Genomic DNA, 19,568 nt, shown 5'->3' with positions numbered 1-19,568 from the left:
TAGTCTTCATTACAGGTTCTCCCCTCAACAGCCACTCAGGGAGGGCATGAGTGGGAGCCAACCGACCGACGCCGATGCTACAATGAGCAGCCATTTCAATTCACATTCGTATGCATAGAGATCCTCCTCCTCTCCCTTTCTCCCTTTCTCGCCCCCCTTAACTGGGGACATGATTATAGGCATAAAGAGAAGCATGTACATTACTGGCCAAGTATGTCATTCAGTAAATGCACTGTACGTGTAATATTGAGATGCTTCTGTCTAGTGTCTTTATTGCTGGTGTTATGTTTTATGCAGTAGGATTGGTGTCGCTTGTGTATAATAATATGCAGTAGTGCTGTATTTGGGTTTGCAAGTGTGAGGTTCAGATGATGGGTAAGGTAACTTTCTTCATACCCGTAGGTAGATTTGTTTGCAGGTAAAAAGTAGAAGCTTAAAACAGCACCACACAGTACAGCGACAGTGACACACAAGACAATAGACAAGGAGAATAACAAAACAACACATTCACAAAGAGACAAAGCAAATGCTCCAGGTAGGGCAAGCCATGAAATAGACAAATAGATAAATAAATAAATAAATAGGGTCACTATGTATTTGAGATGCTTCTGTATCATGTCTGTATTGCTTTGTACAATGTGTTTTTATGCAGTGGCAATAATAGTGTATTGCTTGTGTATAATATGCAATAGGCCTATAGGATTTGGGTGTGTGTGAGTATGAGTTTCAGGTGATTAATGATGACTGCCTTTTATTAAATGTATGAGATACTTCTGTATTGTATCTGTATAGCTGGTAATGTGTTTTTATGCAGTAGTATTTACGTATTGATAGAGTGGAATATTCTGTTGGCCTAGTACTGTGTTTGGGTTTGTAAGCCTGAGCTACAGATGACAGAAGAGGCTTGTTGTCTGACTGTTTTTGTTGTCTATTTTTAGACACATTTGTACATGGGCTACATTTTTGGATAGGTGTTTGATATTTAAATGAGGTAGTAGTAGAAAAAAATTATTCACCTCCCTTTGAGGTCTGGGATTTTGATTGTGTGTGCAAACAGACATCGTGTTTTTTTTGTTGTTGCACACAACAATAGACAGTTAGAGGAGTACGGTAACTCACAGAATTGCACACATTTTTGAAAGATTACAAACACAGAGTGAACTTTGAATATTTGTTTTCTTGTGGTGGAGGGAGAGTTGTCATTATTATGCATGAGGCTCACAGCTGGGACATCGCTTCCTCAAACGCTGCAAGGGGTGTGTGTGCATGTGAGAGTGTGTGTGTGCAAATATTAGCGCATGCGTGCGGGTAGTATGCATGTGTGTGTATGTGTGTGTATCTACAGGGTGCGATTTGTAGGGGGGGATGGGGGCGATTGTCCCCCCTTCTGGTTTGATATCGCCACTTTTTCTACATGATTTTATTCACTGTTTAATGTAATTCCATTGATATTGCTTAAAATCTGAAACACATCCCCCCTTCTGGTTTTCTGACAAATCGCACCCTGTGTATCTATGTGTGTGTATCTATGTGTTTGTGTGTGTGTGTATGCAGGTGTATTGTAGAACCAACCAGCTCAACCAATTTAGTCAGATATGGTGTGTGTGTGTGTGTGTGTGTGTGTGTGTGTGTGTGTGTGTGTGTGTGTGTGTGTGTGTGTGTGTGTGTGTGTGTGTGTGTGTGTGTGTGTGTGTGTGTGTGTGTGTGTGCGTGTGCATATGCGCGTATGCGCGTGCACGTGCACATACGTGTTCGTGCATGTGTGTGTGTGAGTGTGCGTGTGTGTGGGTGTGTGGGTGTGTGTGTGTGTGTGTCTGTGTGTCTGTGTGTCTGTGGGTGTGAGCCTGGAGGTCAGTGAATAGATTGTTTTTGAGGCTGAGGGTGGAGGGGTGGGGGTGGGCGTGATATAAGGGGGGATAGTTGGAGTTCTTGTGAAGGTGTGATTGTGAAACAGGTGGTCACACACCATTTAACCCACCCATAGTGATGCCATGCTGGCCTTAGGACGAGTGTCTAGCACCAGAGTCAAGGTCAGAGAGGGAAATGGCTCTGGCTGAGTGGTTTTGTCTGTGAGATTTCTGAATTTGTAGTCAAGCTTGTGAAAAAATGTGTCAGTAAATTGTGCAGGTCACTCTCAAAACTTCTGAAAAGAGAAAGAATGTGTGCAAACATTACGCAGTGCAAGTGCTGGACCAAAAATAGTTTGTAAGTACCGACCTTTCTCTTTAAAAAAAAAAGATTGTGACACTTCTATCAGAAATGTCAGTGGAACAATTGGGGAAGCAATATGAGTGATTGATCGGTAGATTGATTTGATTGTTTGATTGATTAATCAATTCATTGATTGATCGATAGATGGGCTAATTGATTGTTTCATTTACACATTGTTTGTATTGCTACTGTGCAAGTAGTAAGCAATAAAGCAATTGCAAGCATTATTATTACCCTGGTCAGAAAGGGGCAACGCAAAACCACAAATATCCATTCTAGTGAGTGTTTCTTGCGACATCAGACAAGGTGTAGTGCATTTGTACTGAGGACCTCGGAAGCTAAATGATGCTCAGCTGTGTGTGTGTGCTGGACATGTTGTGGGGGCAGTCACGGGCAAGTTAAGGCATTGGCCTGGTTGCCACAGGGTCACGGCTTCAATTAGCCACCCCGACAGGTGGCTACTGAGCAGTGTGAATGACCAGTGCTGCTCTCCGTCTTCCCCTGTGACTGAAGTCCCCTGAGCAGAGTGGTACCATGGCGACACATTGTTCCCCGGGGCCAGATGCTTGTCCTGTCACCCTGCTCAGGCATATGGGTTGCTTTCCGTAACACTACGTATCCATTAAACTGTTATTTTTCTTCAAGAAATTATGACTCATGAGTGGCAAAATATTTGTATTGTGTCAGTAGTTCTGCTGTTTGAATTTTGGTGAGGAAAAACAGGCAATACTGACTCAGTTCTGATTGCCCCGATACTTTAAAATTAAATGATTGAATAAAAAAGATTGTATTGAGAATTGCTCTTTTAATGCAGAAACTGGGTTTCGTTTAGTACACCGTGTGTTGTGGTGTGGTGCTCTGTGATCTCAATGACAAATGACTTTAACTGTCATGACTTTCTGGCCAATGTATGATGGATGAAATGCCTGTTGTACCTATGAAATGCCACCAAAAGCAGTTCAACTTGTCAGATGAATTTTTTTCATTAATATTTCTGTTTAAAACTGAAGCTTTTTACACACATCAGTAAGCAGACACTACTGTTATCCTGCCAAGTAGTACTGTGTGTCAAGAACACTAAGTGGAAAGTCATTAAAATTAGTCTCTAAACACAGCTTCAAATTTTGATTCAAGCCACGCACAAGTAGACTTTGTTGGCAATAAAACATTCCAGCATATTAGAGTGGGATTATTATAACAGCTAAAGCTCAAACATTTTACGTCTAATGTCAAGGCTAAAGAGCAAAAGTAAAAACAAGAACCATTTGCTGAATTTGTTTACCCACTACAAAAGCAAATTAGTGGCGTGGTTAGCACTTTCTTTTAGGATACAGTTACTGTACATAATTATTGTGCTCTGTCTAGGTAATAACAGGGTAACAGAGAAGTTACATGGTATCTAACAGGTAGAAAGGAGGTACTGTAAGTACAAAGTAAATACCATATAATTGCTTACATGATGGTAAAGTTAGATGGTCTAACAGGTAAATTATCTCTGTTACCCTGTTGTAACCCAGAAAATACACAGTAGCTTCATAGTAATTCTTGCCTTTGTACCTGTTAGATGCCATGTAATATCTCTCAGTTACCCTGTTGTTACCCAGAAAGTACATAGTAATTACTACTGTAAATGAAAGTGTTACCGTGGTGGGAAATAAAACCATAAGACAAAATGAATGCAAATGTCCTTGCTTCACACATATGGCGTCAATATTGCCTGATTATCATCGACTTTCAAATCTCTGAGATGTTGGTCTGACTGAAAATATAACGAATAACGTTTCCTAAACAGCCTAACCTGACTCCCTCTCTTTGCTACTGGTCGAGGCCAGAAAAGGCTGTGCCGAAGTTTAAAACAAACATTGGTAACACTTTCTATGAAGCCCATATCTATATCGGATTATGAGCACATTTATAACAAATTATAATGCACATTATAATTACTTACAACGTATTATGACTACACTCATGATGCTTAATGATGCTTTATGTTAACAGTAATGAATAACCATGAATCTAGCTTATAATACTTTATAAATCCAAGGGTATTATGAGTGCTCATGACTGGATATAAACTACAGGCGGCCTGATGGGGCTTACAGTACATTATGATGCATTATAGATGTGCATTATACAGTGCATTATAGATGCATCCATATGAACTTCACTTTACTTACAGCACACATTGACGACTTAAAATCTCACATGGAACATTATAGCATCGTATGAGCCCTTATGACAGTGTATCATCCAGGTCTATGCATAGAGGGGTATAAGCAGGCCTGCTCATAATGTACATTGATAAGCCCCATCTTACAGCCTGCAGTTTAAAGCCAGTCATGAGCATTCATAAAACCCTTGGATGTATAAGGCATTATAAGCCAGATTCATAGTTATTCATAACTGTTAATATAAAGCATCATGAAGCATTATGAGTGTAGTCATAATACATTGTAAGTAATTATAATGTGCGTTATAATTTGTTATAAATGCGCTTATAATGTTGGCTTTAAGTAAAGTGTTACCCAAACATTTTCTTAATCCCAATAGAACGTCCCTGCTTAAACCTCGTCACTGCCTTGAACAGGCCTCTATCCAGGGCCGTTGGAGCTGCTCAAAGTTGATTGCTTACCGATTAAGTGGGTGGAGTTCCCAATTGCTCCGTAGCTCAGAAACGATATGTGTATTGCCTCTGGCCTCACTAGGAGGTCGTGGCCTGACTAAAGTCAATATGGGTCATTTCACGTGAAATCAGACACTTTGGAACCCGACCGACAAAGATTTCAGTCATACTTGTCGTGCCTGTTTAGTAGCAAGGTAGCACCCCAGAACTGCATTTGTGTGAATCTGACACCAATATTAAGGGAGAAACAGACTAGCAAAGGTTTACATATGAGGGTAGGACACTATACATTCAGCTTTGATTGACTGCCAAGACACATCCCATTGTGTCTTGACTTTTAAAGAAAATCTCTGTCCATATCTTTTTTTAAATGTCTCTTTTTATCTCTGTCGACTGTCAGCAAAAGTGATGGAAAATGTGCTTCCTGGTACTTGTCGTCATGTATCTGTGCTTGTGATAAATTGCATGTTGTTTCCCGCACTAGACAGACTGTGAAGTGAGGGCCCTTGAGTACGATTGGGCAATTAATCAAAAAACAAATCAAGCCGACAATCATGGCTGTTAATTGACAGTGATTAAGCACATCACAACTTGTTGATCTACTATTTCTGTCATTATTCCGTATTGTTTTGTTTAATCATTCCACTATTTGTGTGCACCTCACACTGATCCTTGAAAATCACCACGTTATCATACTGTAAGCCCTTAGGTTATGAGGACCTCATCAGTCCAACTATTACTATCATGAAAAACATCTATATACCATAGCTCAGTATGGGAAAAAATACAGAATTCATATTTTGCCAAGTCAACCTGACCTCAATTTGATGCTTGGTGTCCTAATTGGCACAGTAAAGGTGTATAGTAGACAGACACGGCTTCATTTCATGGATTTTAGCACTATCTAATTTCCTGCCCCATCTCCAGAAGCACAGACTCTCTTTATCTTTGGCTTTGGCCACGGAACAAAACAAAGCAAAACAGAAAAAGAACCTTGCGTTGCCCTGGACTAAAGAGCCTCTAATAGGCTCATCAGGGTCCACAGGTGTCCGCCGTGTGCCAAGCCGTGCCAGCCTCGGAAAGCCAGTGGCGTGGTGGGCAAAGTCAGTTGGTGGCACCCCAAATCCTTTTGTTTTCAGGCAGATTAAGGCGCCGAATGAGCGGTCTGCCCAGTGTGGATTTGGGCGGATTAGTTTTAATGGAGCGCGAGAATTGCCACCGCTGTGGTGAGCCAGAGAGCAACATTTTTTTTGTTTTTCTCCCAGTGATAGGAAGAACTCCTGCCTGTTTGTGTGTGTGCACGTCTCTGTGCGTGTGTCTCTCTCTGCCTGTGTGTGTGCCTGCTTGCTCACTTGCTTGTTGAGTCCTTTGTCTTGAAATGTAACTGAAATCCATGTGGCGTTGTCCTCCTCGCAGCACGCTGTAGTTTGGCTGAGACAACTCATTATCTTTCCCTCTTTATTTCACTAACTCTCTCCTTTCTATCCTTTCTCTCTTGGTTTCTTGTTCTCTCGTTATTCCATTCTCTCTCTCTCTCTCTCTCTCTCTCTCTCTCTCTCTCTCTCTCTCTCTCTCTCTCTCTCTCTCTCTCTCCCCTTCCCTCTCTTTATGATCCTATTCTTTCTCTCACTGGAATTGTCGTTGTCGAGGGCGGCCCCCACGTTTCTCTTAATCTTCAGAATGAGGATGACTTCTCTTTTGTTTTTTCGGCATCTGTTGAAGCATAAAAGGCTGCAAATCAAATTGAGCTCTGCATGTCTGGACAGTTTATTATTAGATTTAAAATGCTGTCTTAATAATGGTCATAAAACTTCAAACGAATACCAGACAGCAATGACCTTATGTTCTTTTCAAGATGTTTTCGCTAATATTGGACAAAAACACCACATTTAGCTTCACTAATAACAACCCTTCACTTCTTTTGAGAGGAGATGACTTAAGCTGCAAAGACACTGCAAGGGAGTTGTCAATGATCAAATGCAGAATTTAAAAAGTTAAAAAATTCAACAAGTCAAAAAAGAAAGAAAGCAATCCTCTTTCATGTCTCTGCAATTCCATGTATTTTTAATCTTAGGCCTTGCTCAGAATGTCAGCGAGTTATGCAAACCAGATCTGAATAAGGTCATTACTAGTTTCATGTGTCGTCCAGTCCCAAATCATGCATTGAAAACACATTTTTGGTCGTGACTTCAAAAGTAAGAAGCAATACGACAATAGCAACTCGGAACTTCTTTTACAATGTCCTGTCTGTGTACCCACACCCTCACACACAGTCTTCACTGGTTTATTTTTGTTTAGGCCTTTTGTGTTGTCAATCTCATCGCAGGTTTCTGGCCTCATTATTTTTGGTAAGAAATCAGGCTCCTGTCACAGATGAAGAAGGTACACTGAGACTTTTTGTGGGCTGAATACTCACCCACAGGTCCTCCTAGGCCTAGCCCTTAGTTCAACTAACAAACATGCTTTAACTACATTTATTGACCAAAAAAAGAATGTACAACCTCCATAAGGCTATGTCAGGGCTCCTCAGCAAAAGAGAGGATATTTTTGTCCTCCACAGCTTGCCAGTCTAGATAGATGGACTTGATGTGGACCACAGGGTGATGCAGTCACCACACCCGGCCCCACCACCACCACCACCACCACCCCCCATCCCTGTTGCTAGATGTCCTCTGGAGTGTTCTGACTGTTTATTTGTGACTCAGTGCCTCTGAGTTGGCCCGCTGTACAAGGGAGGCACTCCACAAGCAGATGTATTGTGGGAGGGTGTCAAAAACAGGCATGCCGTGCCTACCTCTTGCACAAACTCTGCTGCGAGATATGTTCTTCTTTGGCTCTCTTTCTATCTTTCCTTTTTTTTTCCTTCTTCTTCTCCTTATCCATCTATCTTTATCTTTGTCCGTCTCTCCATCTTCTGTCTTTGTTGTCTCTGTGTCTTAAATCCCATGGCTACTTTGTGGGCACAGGAAATGGAGGGATTTGGGTAAGACTTGAGACTTTCCAAAGGCGTGAAGATCTGTTGCATTCAATCGTTTAATCCGAGAGGTTTCTTCAGGCTGAGGGATGTATATATAGCTGCTGGACATTTGCAGTAATAGATTTTGTCATCAATACAGATATATACAGTAATAATGCTCACAAATAAATTCCAACATTGAGGCAAATGTTAGAACTTCACAGTAAGTTATCTTTGTCACCTTATTATTATTATTTTTGTCACAGTTTAGTTCTAACTTACAGCGGGTAATATTCAATCCCCCCCAACAACAATAACAAAGAGCGCAAGCCATTCAAAGCTCTAACAACTGACTGTAGTGTATAGATAAAGAAATATATTCCAGGAATAGATGAGGTTGTAAAACAATTCAGGGAGGTCTGTGTGAATTGTTAAAGCCACACCGCACTATTTCTGGAAATAAGCTCATTTTGCCCTTCAAATATTCAAGTTTTACTTTTCTCTTCTTCTCTTAGTCTGGTGATGGTTTCTTCTCAGTCAAAGCTATTCCACGATTCAGTTATGTACTGCTGGCTTGGAGGTAGAATTTGCATTGCCTAAGGTTTTGCCAGATAATTGCTGGATGTACAGGAGAAAGGTAAAGCTCAGTCATTTAACTCCAAGGGAGGTGTAAAATGAGCTTTATGTGCTGCTTGTGTTTTCTTTAATGATCTGACGTAGACGTGTTCTACTGTCATTTCAAGAGGAGACTGTGTAGGTCTTGTAGTGACCAGGATGGGCCAGGGTGGGGCACTTGCAAATTTTAGTGTCTAGAGTACTGTGATTTTTTTATGGTGTACCTGTAGATAGTACTGCATTTAAAAAACTGTTTCAGTTTAGTATCCATAGGCGTAGCCAAGGGTGGGCCTGGGTGGGCCTGGGCCTGCCCACTTGACATCCAGGCCCTCCCCATTCACACTGGACAGTCAACTTTTGCCTCATTGAACTATAATTAATGGCATAGCACTGAACGATTATTAATCATTTTGTCAAAAGTCTGCTTCATCTTCTGTGATTTCTATGATTTCAATTTCAAAGTATCATTTTTGAGCGCGGTTTCACAATATCTACCTACACGCTTTCGGGTTTGGCCCGTCCGATTTTTTCTGGGCCCACCTGTTTTATTATTTCTGCCTACGCCCCTGTTAGTATCAGCACTTTTTTACCTCTTAAAGCACTTAAACTTACATGTTCTACTGTCATTGCAGGTGGAGACTGTGAAGGTCTTGTAGTAGTAGCCTGGGTGGAGCCGTGACCTACGACCCTGATGGATACTAAGGACAGACGGCAGCAGCAGCAGCAACAGCGCTCGCTCTCACGAGGCAGCTTCCGGCGGGAGCGGCACTATGCCACGTCCGGCCCGGATGCGGACGAGTGCTGCCTGGGCTCGCCAAAGGCGTACGGCGGCGGCGAGACGTTGAAGGCCTACGAGCAGGAGACGCGGCTGAGATACGGCGGGTGCGTGGCTGAGCTCGTGCGTCACGAGAGGGAGGAGTATGTGCGACAGGGTGAGTAGAGCAGTGCACATCTTTGTGTCTGTCTATTTTTGTTCTTCTCTCTCTCACACACATGATCTCAATTAGGATGAAAATTTTACCTCAAGGTTATTGTGACCAAAATGATCATGGTTTTCAGTATTATTGCGGTAATTTTGAAAAGCTGTGAATATGTTTAAAAAGCATTGATCATCCTACACAAACTGAAATCATTAAAAAAAAATGCAAGTTCTCATTAGCCTGGTAAACCAGCGCCACCCGCTGGACGCTGAAAATGTTCAGCTACGAGTGGGTCTGGCCTCGGATCTGAGAACGTTTTGAAGACTGTGCCCTGTGTCTGGCAAAACGAATCACAACGCAGAGATTTGTTTTGAATCAAAGCAGGCGGGGTTTTGAGGGAGTGACGACGAAGCTCGCAACACCGTTGGGAAAGCACATCAATGGCAAAGATCGCCAATTGGTCAGAGCGCCGGCACGGTTTGAAAAAAACAACAGGTTGTTCTCATCAACAATCTTCGGAGGTATCGTTCATCGGGGCCAGACTAAATTACTCTGGTCTCACATTTAGGCTGGTTTATCAGGCTACTCGTTATATTTAAAAAATAAAGACATAACCATATAAAAATCCCATGTGTAAAGCCACAAATACATGAATTGCGTGGAATTCTGAAGTTACGGGGAGGAAATAGCCACATCTTGTTTTTTTCATTGTAGAAATGAATTGGTTCAGCAATTCACTATGGTTCCAGCTTTGACATTAGGGTGCTAGGCGACAATGTGTCCCTCCATGGCAGCATGAGCAGACTTGGCCTCACATTACAATACATTTGGCAGAAGCGGCTAACAACAACATAAAGTACATGGGGAGAAATTACAGGAGAATGCAGAATGCGTAAGGGATAACACAGCCTTATCTCCAAAAATGACATGCTCCTGGACACGGATGTGAAGGACACGAAATCTGTGTCCAGGAGCACGGATTTTGCCAAAATTCCGTGCTCCTGGACACAGAATTGTTTTCCGTGCTCCTGGACACGGAATTGTTTTCTGTGATGGGCACACGGAAGTGCTTTCTATAGGCTATTACCACAGCACTGTGTTAACTCTATCATTAGAAAATACAATACAAATGCTAATCCTAAACAAAATAATGCTATAGCAATTTAAGTTGTGCCCTGACCAAAACATTCCCTAACCTTCACCTGTCATTAAAGACATATTTTTGAGAAATACCTTTTCCAGTTAGTTGCTAGGCTATCAAATTCATATAATGAATGAAAGAAAACTAGCTGTGCCCAGACCAAAACAATCCCTAACCCTAACCTGTCAGCAAGAAAAAAACATTTTTGAGAAAAAATATTTGAAATTGGAAAAATCCTGAGAAAACACAAGACTGTGAGCAGGGCCGCGTTAACCCTCGCCGAGGCCCGGTGCAGACGCAATCCGGGGCCCCTACACCACATTATAATGAGCCATATTCAAAACGCATGAAACAACGCAGGCTACACGTTCTACTCCAACACAACAAAAGGGTGCGCTAAACCCCTGCTGAGTTCACCAGTTGCAACGCAAGCCATTGGAAGCATAGCCAGCGGACAGAGAGGAGATTCTGTGCACTATCGTTTGGCAGAGTAAACGTCGGCACAGCTAGAACTACCAAACAGAAGCACAACCAAAAGTCTCTTAATTTTGCGACGTTGCTGCCGACCAATTTGTCGAATAAAAACCGTTGTGGGAAACACGTGTTAATTAATGTAACTTCCAATGGCCTTGGAAAGACTGACTGTCTCAAAGGAAAGATCAGCTGTCGCTTGTCGCGAGGAAGGGGAATCCCCTTAGCAGCGAACTACAGCGAAGCTGTCACGAAATCCCCTCAAAATGTACCATATAGGCTACCAATTAAAAAGTCAGAGGTTTTCATCTAGGTGGCGCATTACACTGCAATAGTAGCGTATGCAATAATTACAGTAGGCTAGACTACGGTGCAAACTCGTAATGTTTAGATGTGGATGTGGATGTATCACACAAGATGTTTTTCTCCCAGATAAGAGCCACTTGCTAACTGAACAATCCGCGAGTGGTACCCAGGCATGTTTTAACTGAACACAAACCCGAACGCAAAGATATAGGCCTGACAGAGCATCGACATTATTACAGTGCTTTAGGGAAATGGCCATAACAGTGCTTTAGGAAAATGCGACTATATCATTTTAGTGTTTGCTAGATTGCTTGCCCTGTTGTTGTCAGACTGTCGAAACTTTGAGTGCTGGTTGGTGCACTTGCTACGTAGCATTATTGTGAACACTTTTTAAAAAACACCTCAGAAGTGGTCCTCGCCGCGCCATGCAAGACTTTTGTTTCGCGAATGCAGTTGGGTGCGTGACCCATGTTTTAACTAGAATAAGATAAAGTTAGGTTGGTGTGCTGTGATCTGTTTGCTTAGCTTAGGCCTACATGATTGCACAAGTCCATGATCGCTATGCAACAATTACAAAAAGCGATTATAACACTGACATTACAAAAATAGATAACGTTGCCAACCTTCTCTTCAATGCGTTAATCCATGCCGGGCAGTTTATCCGTACAATCTGAAGCAAGTGCTGACGCCGACTTTCTCACATCTTTTTTTAGACAGTAGCCCATCATCAAACTCAAAAATTATTGGCCACCGTTTTCCCCTTTTGGCACACAACCAGAAGCATCTGACTGAAATGATAAGTTCCGAAGACCTCTGATTCCTGCGTGCATGCAGAGGCGATCCTAGGCTCAGTACGGGGGCCAAGCGAAAATTAAAAAGAAAGAACACTTGTAACAAAAGGCCACTACTGTTCCCCAGCTACAGTCTTGGGGGGTCCAATCTGTCTGTCTAGCCTGGTGACAAGATATGCATATGCGCCTCTGCGTGCCTACGGATGGCGAAATGCGTCAAAAGTACAATTGATCGTCTCAAAATATCGTTTCATATTTTCCAATCTCACGACGTCCGGGGCCCCCTCTAGTGGCGGGGCCCGGTGCTACAGCACCGGTTGCACCATAGGATAACGCGGCCCTGCTGTGGAAACACAGAGCTGTGGGAGTATAGAGAGAGCACTTCTGTGTGTCAATCACGGAAAATAATACTGTGTCTAGGAGCACGGAATTTTGGCAAAATCCGTGCTCCTGGACACGGATTTTGTGTCCTTAACATCCGTGTCCAGGAGCACAGAATTTTTGGAGATCATGTTGGATAACAAGGTCAGTCCAGGTGAGCAAGTTTAGTAGATGAGAGCCATGTCAACGACCTCTCAACAGCGACGGGAGAGAAGAAAGTACATATTGTAGGACCAGGGGACAACACATCAGCCAGCTTCGGCCCTGGCTTTCTCTGAGTGTTTGCCTTTTTGCCTCTCAACGCATGTCATCTCTTTGTCTGTGTTTCTCTCTCGCGTTTGTATGCAGGCATCAGTCATATCTTTCCAAATCTTTGAGTCTGTCTCTCTCTCTCTATCACGTGTGCTCTCTCAGGAACGCGCACACTCTATCACTCTCATACACACACACACATACATTTATTGATCATCTCTCAACATCAACCATTTGTTGTCAGTCTCTGCCTCTGCCTCTCTCTCTCTCTGTCGAGTGATCCAAGATGGTGGGATACATACGTGCTACATACACACAGCATCTTACAGCGCTCCCTTCCACTGCATTCTATTTCCTGCTATCTATTTCCCTTTTTTCCCCTTTCTTTCATGTACACACATTCATCAACTATGTCTTGACATCATCAAAACTAGCATCAACCATCTCTGATCTCTGTCTCACACAAACAAACAATCTCTCTCTTTCTTTCTCTCTCTCTCTCTCTCTCTCTCTCTCTCTCTCTCTCTCTCTCTCTCTCTCTCTCTCTCAATATGATGAACAACATCAAGCACCTCTGTCTGTTTCACTCACACTAGTGCCATGTGCATGCACACTTACACACCCAGCCACCCACACTCACACGCACACACGCACACACACACACACACACACACACACATGTGCGCACACACACTCTGTTGTTTTCAGTCCCTGTCTCTTTTGATGCTCGTCTCAGGAAGAGACTACCTTTTTATTGTCTTGTACTATTTCTTTATTTGCGCCCTTTCTCCCCTCTATCTTTCTGTCTCTCTCGCAAACACACACACACACACACACACACACACACACACACACACACACACACACACACACACACACACACACACACACACACACACACACACACACACACACACACACACACACACACATTTTCCCCCGCTATTCTCACTTCCACAGAATATATCTCGCCCTCTTTTTATATTATTCATCCCCTCCTCTTTTCACTATTTCAGGTTTTTCTTCCGCTTTTTGACATTCCCCACCCTATTTTAGAAACACCTGCATGCATGGGCAGGCTATATGTAGGCCTATGGGAATTAAAAAGGAGGCATGATAACCACAACAATTCTGTCATTAATTTCACAGGTGGTTGAACTTGTGATATGAAAGTGATGGGGGAAAAGAACACAGGCAGCTGTGGTGTGCGGTGCGAGAGAGAGAGAGAGGGACAGAGAGACAGAGAGATAGAGAGAGGAGCGGAGGAACACAGGCAACAGTGGAAGGACTGGAAGAGAGAGAGAGAGAGAGAGAAAGAGAGAGAGAGATAGAGAGAGAGAGGGGAGCGGAGGATCACAGGCAACAGTGGAAGGGCTGGAATGGATCCTGTTTCCATAAGCCATAAAATATTCATTGTGCATATTGATTTGGCAGTTATTGTCACTCGCCATTCTCATTCAGCTGCAGTTATTGGAGGAGATTTAAAAAGAAAAAGGAAAAGGAGAAAAAAAGAGAAAGAAATCGCCATTCGTATGCACAGTGGGGCATGGAAATTAAACCATTTTGTATGTGCATTTACGATGCCGGGACAAAACGCAGAGTACATAATTAATGTTGACAGTCGGGTCAATGAATTTAGCAGCAATGCACAAGTAAATGGCATTGAAAATGAAGATAGCAGTGTATTTCTTTCGAAACCTGAAAAAATGACAAATTAAACTGTTTTCAACAACAAGCAATATTTGAGGAGCCCAAACAAAATCCCGGCGAGACCAGTTTTCCAGCTATCTTTGCATGTAATTTTGGAGTAGTCCGTTTATTGATTTTTGTTTTTATGGATGTTTTTAAAGAACCATGAAATGACCAATTTACAAAGTTATTGCAAACTCATTTGTTTGAGTAGACTTGGCCAGTCAGAACAAGTTTCTGGCAAATAAATAATCATTGCTGCTCATAAAGACTAACGAGGGGATTAATGGGGGGTATTCATCATTAACTGGACACATTGTACACATATCCAGATCACTGCATCCTGTAGGAATCTGCATAGTGGTCATCTTGTACATAACATTTTATTGGTAATGCACCATTTTTCATCAGTATTTTCTATGTCTGTCTGTTGTGCACTAAACATGTCTTGTGTGGAGAGATATTACTGTCAGGGCGGGATTAATGCACGTGTTAAATATGGCTGCAGCCTACCAGCTGCCAGGGGGCCCCCCGTTTGGCCTAAAGTCAAAAATTGTACAAGTGTGACGACTGGAGATGCAAAATAGAAAATTGTAGAGTAGTTTTAAACATCATAGGTCTACAGGGTGTCTGGCATCATTGTCGTTGTCGTCATCGTTGTCATCGTCGTTGTCGCCATCATTATCATCATCATCATCATCATCATCATCATCATCATCATCATCATCATCGTCATCATCTTCATCATCGTTGTTGTGTTGTCATCTATCTATCTATCTATCTATCTATCTATCTATCTATCTATCTATCTATCTATCTATCTATCTATCTATCTATCTATCAGTTACCCACTAACCGAGACATTCTCTTGCTCTGCTGCAGAAACAGCCAACTTCAACATCTCTTTTTTTCCACCACAACCCTCCTGCTTGGCCTACAAAGATTAGAGAATCTGTGTTTTTATTTTGCCATGGGGGCATTAGGCTACTGCCACCAGATGTTGTGGAGAAACAAACTGCTCTTTGGGGTCGGGCCATTGGGCCGGGCGGGCTGTGTGTTTGAGGGCCCTGGGGCTGTGTGTGCTCTGGTTCGTTTTTTTCCGTGCACGGTCATTACCACCGCTCTCTCTCTCCCCCCACATCCCCACCACTGAATCCCCTCTTTTGCCTTTCCCCGCGCCATATGGCCCATTCCAGGGCAGCTGGAGTCTCCGTGGACTCTTCAGTGGAAGCAGCACCGCTGACAGCTTTGGCCGGGCCCAGGACAAAGGAATCTGGAAGGGCCCCCAACTCAATACAATATGACGTACTGTAATGGGGACCTGATTCTAGGCCACCCCTCTTGCTGGGCCCGAGACAACTGATCCCTTTGTGCCCGCTGTCGACTTCCCTGAGTGGAAGGCTCCATATAACCCATGTATTGCCACTCAGGGAATGGGTTTGTGAAGGAGAGTGGAGAGAAAAAAATATGAAACAGAAAAACATACAAGCACAGCAGAGTTTGTATCTACAAGGCTAGGTGTTGCCTGGAACCATGCAGAGGTAACCGAAAGGGCAAACCACAGAAGGAGCCATGACTATTTATGGTGTTTCCTCTGCCCGAACACACCTCTGCTTCTGCAGGGTTTGGATGAAAAGATTCAGTCCGTTCACACCCCATTCTTTCCTTCCTTCCTTCCTTCCTTCCTTTCTTCCTTCCTTCCCTCTCTGAGCTTCCTTCACAAATGTTACCTGCTATGAGGACAGCTGTAAATAAGACACACACACTCTGGCAATCTTATGCTGACTTAAGAATGTGTGAGTAAAGGGCATTGAAACAATGGTAACTGTTCCTAAATTATTTATGTGAAATCAGTGGTTACCACTAGGCACTATATGTGTGTGTGTGTGTGTGTGTGTGTGTGTGTGTGTGTGTGTGTGTGTGTGTGTGTGTGTGTGTGTGTGTGTGTGTGTGTGTGTGTGTGTGTGTGTGTGTGTGTGTTGTTGGTGTGTGTGTGTGTGTGTGTGTGTGTGTGTGTGTGTGTTGTTGGTGCGTGCGTGCGTGCGTGCGTGCGTGCGTGCGCGTGCGCGCTTGTGTGTGTGCGTGTCCATTTGAATATGTGTGTGTATGCATGGGCATGCATGTGTATAGATACTGTACATCTGAGTGTGTATATGTGTGAGCGTACAGTGCATGCGTCATACAGTACATGTGCCTGCCTGTCTGTACAGTATCTTTAAGAGCTGAAAGTTCTTAATAGTGGTGTAGCGAGTGTTTCTGTGACTTTGCACGCCATTTAAGTGGGTAGAGTGGAGCGGGATGAATGAAGGACAAGGTCACAGACTGCTTTGAAGGCATGGCGGAACGTTCCAGCAACAATGGAAGGCGCTGATGGGCCGCCCTGCTAATTCTTGACGACTGAGGAGCCGCGTCGCTCGTTGCACTTTGATCCAGTCCTGCTTGCCTGCCTGCCTGCCTATCCTTCATCTAGCTGGAATTTTACAAAGACCCTCGTGACGAAGGGCTGAAATAAATAAATAGATGTTACAGAAGTCTGTTTCTGTGGAATGTCCAGAAACTAAAATGATTAGTGAAAGAGTAGAAAAAAAGTTCATAGTCATCACAGCTTATTTCACAGGAGAGAGAGAAAAAAATAAAAACAAAGAAAAAACATCTGAAAAACGTTGTGTTCCGATGGCCCCTGAAGAGCTATTGAACAAAGGAGCCATCAAAGATATTTTTTTGTCTATACAATTTTCAATCTAAGGCTCACCTCTGACACAATGTGCTGTGGTGCAGCAAAGAAATCATTGGATCTATGCAACTACAGAAAAACAATGCTGACAGCTCCTACATATGAAGTATGAAAAGACATGCACACACAAATGCAGACATGCACACAGACAGAGACACAAACCATGGACACACACACCTGCCCTCAAACCAGACCACCTTGCAAATTAGTTTTCCACCTATGCATGCAGCAAAAGACTCACAGCATAGCAATGAGTATGTGGTGTGCCCTTCCAGATTCGTCCACCACGCCAGGCTAGCGAGATCTGTAGCCTGTGGTGAATGAGGGAGAGAGCTCAGCCACTCGACCTGATCTCAGACCAGTAGACCAAGGCCAAGGTGTCTGTAGACTATAGAGGCTGGTCCAAGGCCAAGGCATTGTGGCCTCCGAGTCTGCTCCGGTGTCTGCTGCCATACTGTTTTGAGTCAGCAATGCTAATGAGATAAAAGAAAAAAACTCCCCCAGACTATACATTCCACAAACAAGACTGAAATCTTGGAAGTTTCAGTTATAGACCTTCAGAACTTGACAAGCCGTAGTTGTATCATTTGTATCTGTGTCGTTATTGGCAATTGTTTTACAGTAGTAGTACATCTCACACACACACACTAATAGTCCGGGAGCCGTGGGGTTGAACCCAGATTTCTTTGATAAAGTTCTTTTTTTTGCTTTATCTGATAGATTTTAGGCAAGTCTTCAAGATTTCAGACGATGCCCGGTGATACCACTTGAGCATTTTCAGATTTTGAGCCTTTATTGTCCCATAAATGCAAATTATGACAAAAAACTAAAGACACCTAATATTACTGTGAATAATGTTACAAAATGTACCAAATTGCTTATATTACCTGAAAAACATTCACATTGGACTGCTTTAACACTGCCCTTATTGAAACAAACCCAATATGGGGTAATAATTAACCCTTTCATAACAGCAATCCCACAAATAAGGCGAGACACTGTAGGTGAATAGGGTATTTTTTTTAACTTGCAGATATCAATATGAAACTTTATCAGATGATTACTCGTATGAATTGGAGAAAAAAAGGTATTACAAGTTTTCTATATTTTATGTTTAAATATGCTAATTAGGCTATTATCTAATTAAATATGCACTAATTTGCATTATATTTTGATGCAATGAATCTGACCACCTGAAAATGCCAGCTTCAAAATTCCTTTTTTATTTTGTTAATATCGTACATACAAGAATATTTACTGTGGTTAATTGTGGCTATCTCCTTTTGTTATCCAGGTACAGAGAAAATACTGCTAATAACCTTAAAAAATGTGATTTCGGCCTATTTTTATGCATTTAGTTATATAAATCAGGTCATGAATGACAAATCAACAAATGCCTCAGTAAAAACATTCACAACATTGCTTAGAATATGACTGTAAAGTATGGAACGGATTGTGCATTATGAGATCCTGCATAACATCACATTATGACAACATACATGACAACATCGCCGGTAGCCTACCACAAATAGCCAACATAAAAAAAAAGAACAACAGAGTGTGGTGGTAACTGGTGAGCAGTCGTTGGCTGTTCCAAAAAATGAGTAAAGAAATGACATACAGTGCCATGAAAAAGTTTGGGCACCCTTTTCGAAAATCACTAGATCGGTTTATTTCTCGTTGAACTTTTAAAGTAGCAAATTCATTTTAACATATGTTAAACTGTAGGGAAAGAGAAACATTTCAGCAGTGGAAGAATTTTCATAGGTGTTATAGATAGAATTGTATGTGGATTTACACAAAAATAGGCGTGTGCATAAATATGGGCACCCCAAAGAAGGTATACCATTGATATGAAATAGAGCTCACCTTTGCCGCACAAACTGGTTCTAATGACTTTGTAATCCCTTCAGTCACCAAGACAGACATGATTGGTCATTACAATGTTATTTATCATACACAATTATAGACGAGGCTTGTCCTAAGTTCTGTCTTGGAGAGTGGAATATGGTGGGCTCTGAACAAACTGTAGTTTGTTGAAAAATAGTTAAAAGGGCATTGCTAAAGGATGGTAAGAATTGTAACAGGCACACTGCAGAACAACGCCATAGAATTACAAGACCATAGCTGCTGACAGTGCAGACTTAGACATGGGTCCTTCTACGTATGCTTTTCACAAGGCAAAAGCTCATTGGATGGGTGACGAATAAAAAGGCTTTCCTGTGTATCCATCAGAAATAAGTTGTTAAACTTATGCAGAAAGCTTATCTAGACAGGCTAAAAGCTGTTTGGGAAACCATAGTGTGGTCAGATGAGACTGAGCTAGAGTTATTTGACCTTAACAATGGGACGTGGACATGGCAAAAAATGCACCCATAAATTCTATGACCTCTGGTCTAAAACACACCCTACTATAGGTCTGTGTGGATAGTATACACACTGTAAAACTTATTACAGTTAAGGACCTCACTAATTCTA

General features: G+C 42.4%; 1 protein-coding gene across 1 annotated transcript in view; it reads left to right on the top strand.

The window, feature by feature from the left end:
* Window positions 1-9,096: 9,096 nt before the first annotated feature.
* tenm2b (teneurin transmembrane protein 2b) overlaps window positions 9,097-19,568 on the top strand; it is a 268,527-nt gene continuing 258,055 nt past the window's right edge. The window contains exons 1-2 of the mRNA XM_063203803.1: window positions 9,097-9,341; window positions 11,920-11,922. Coding sequence (XP_063059873.1) covers window positions 9,097-9,341; window positions 11,920-11,922 — 248 coding nt within the window. The remainder of the gene's footprint in view (window positions 9,342-11,919; window positions 11,923-19,568) is intronic.

The sequence above is a fragment of the Engraulis encrasicolus genome, chromosome 7 (genome assembly GCF_034702125.1).
Source record: "Engraulis encrasicolus isolate BLACKSEA-1 chromosome 7, IST_EnEncr_1.0, whole genome shotgun sequence".
Taxonomy (NCBI): Eukaryota; Metazoa; Chordata; class Actinopteri; order Clupeiformes; family Engraulidae; genus Engraulis; species Engraulis encrasicolus.
The sequence above is the reverse complement of the archived record's forward strand: the minus strand, read 5'-3'. Positions and strand labels throughout refer to the sequence as shown.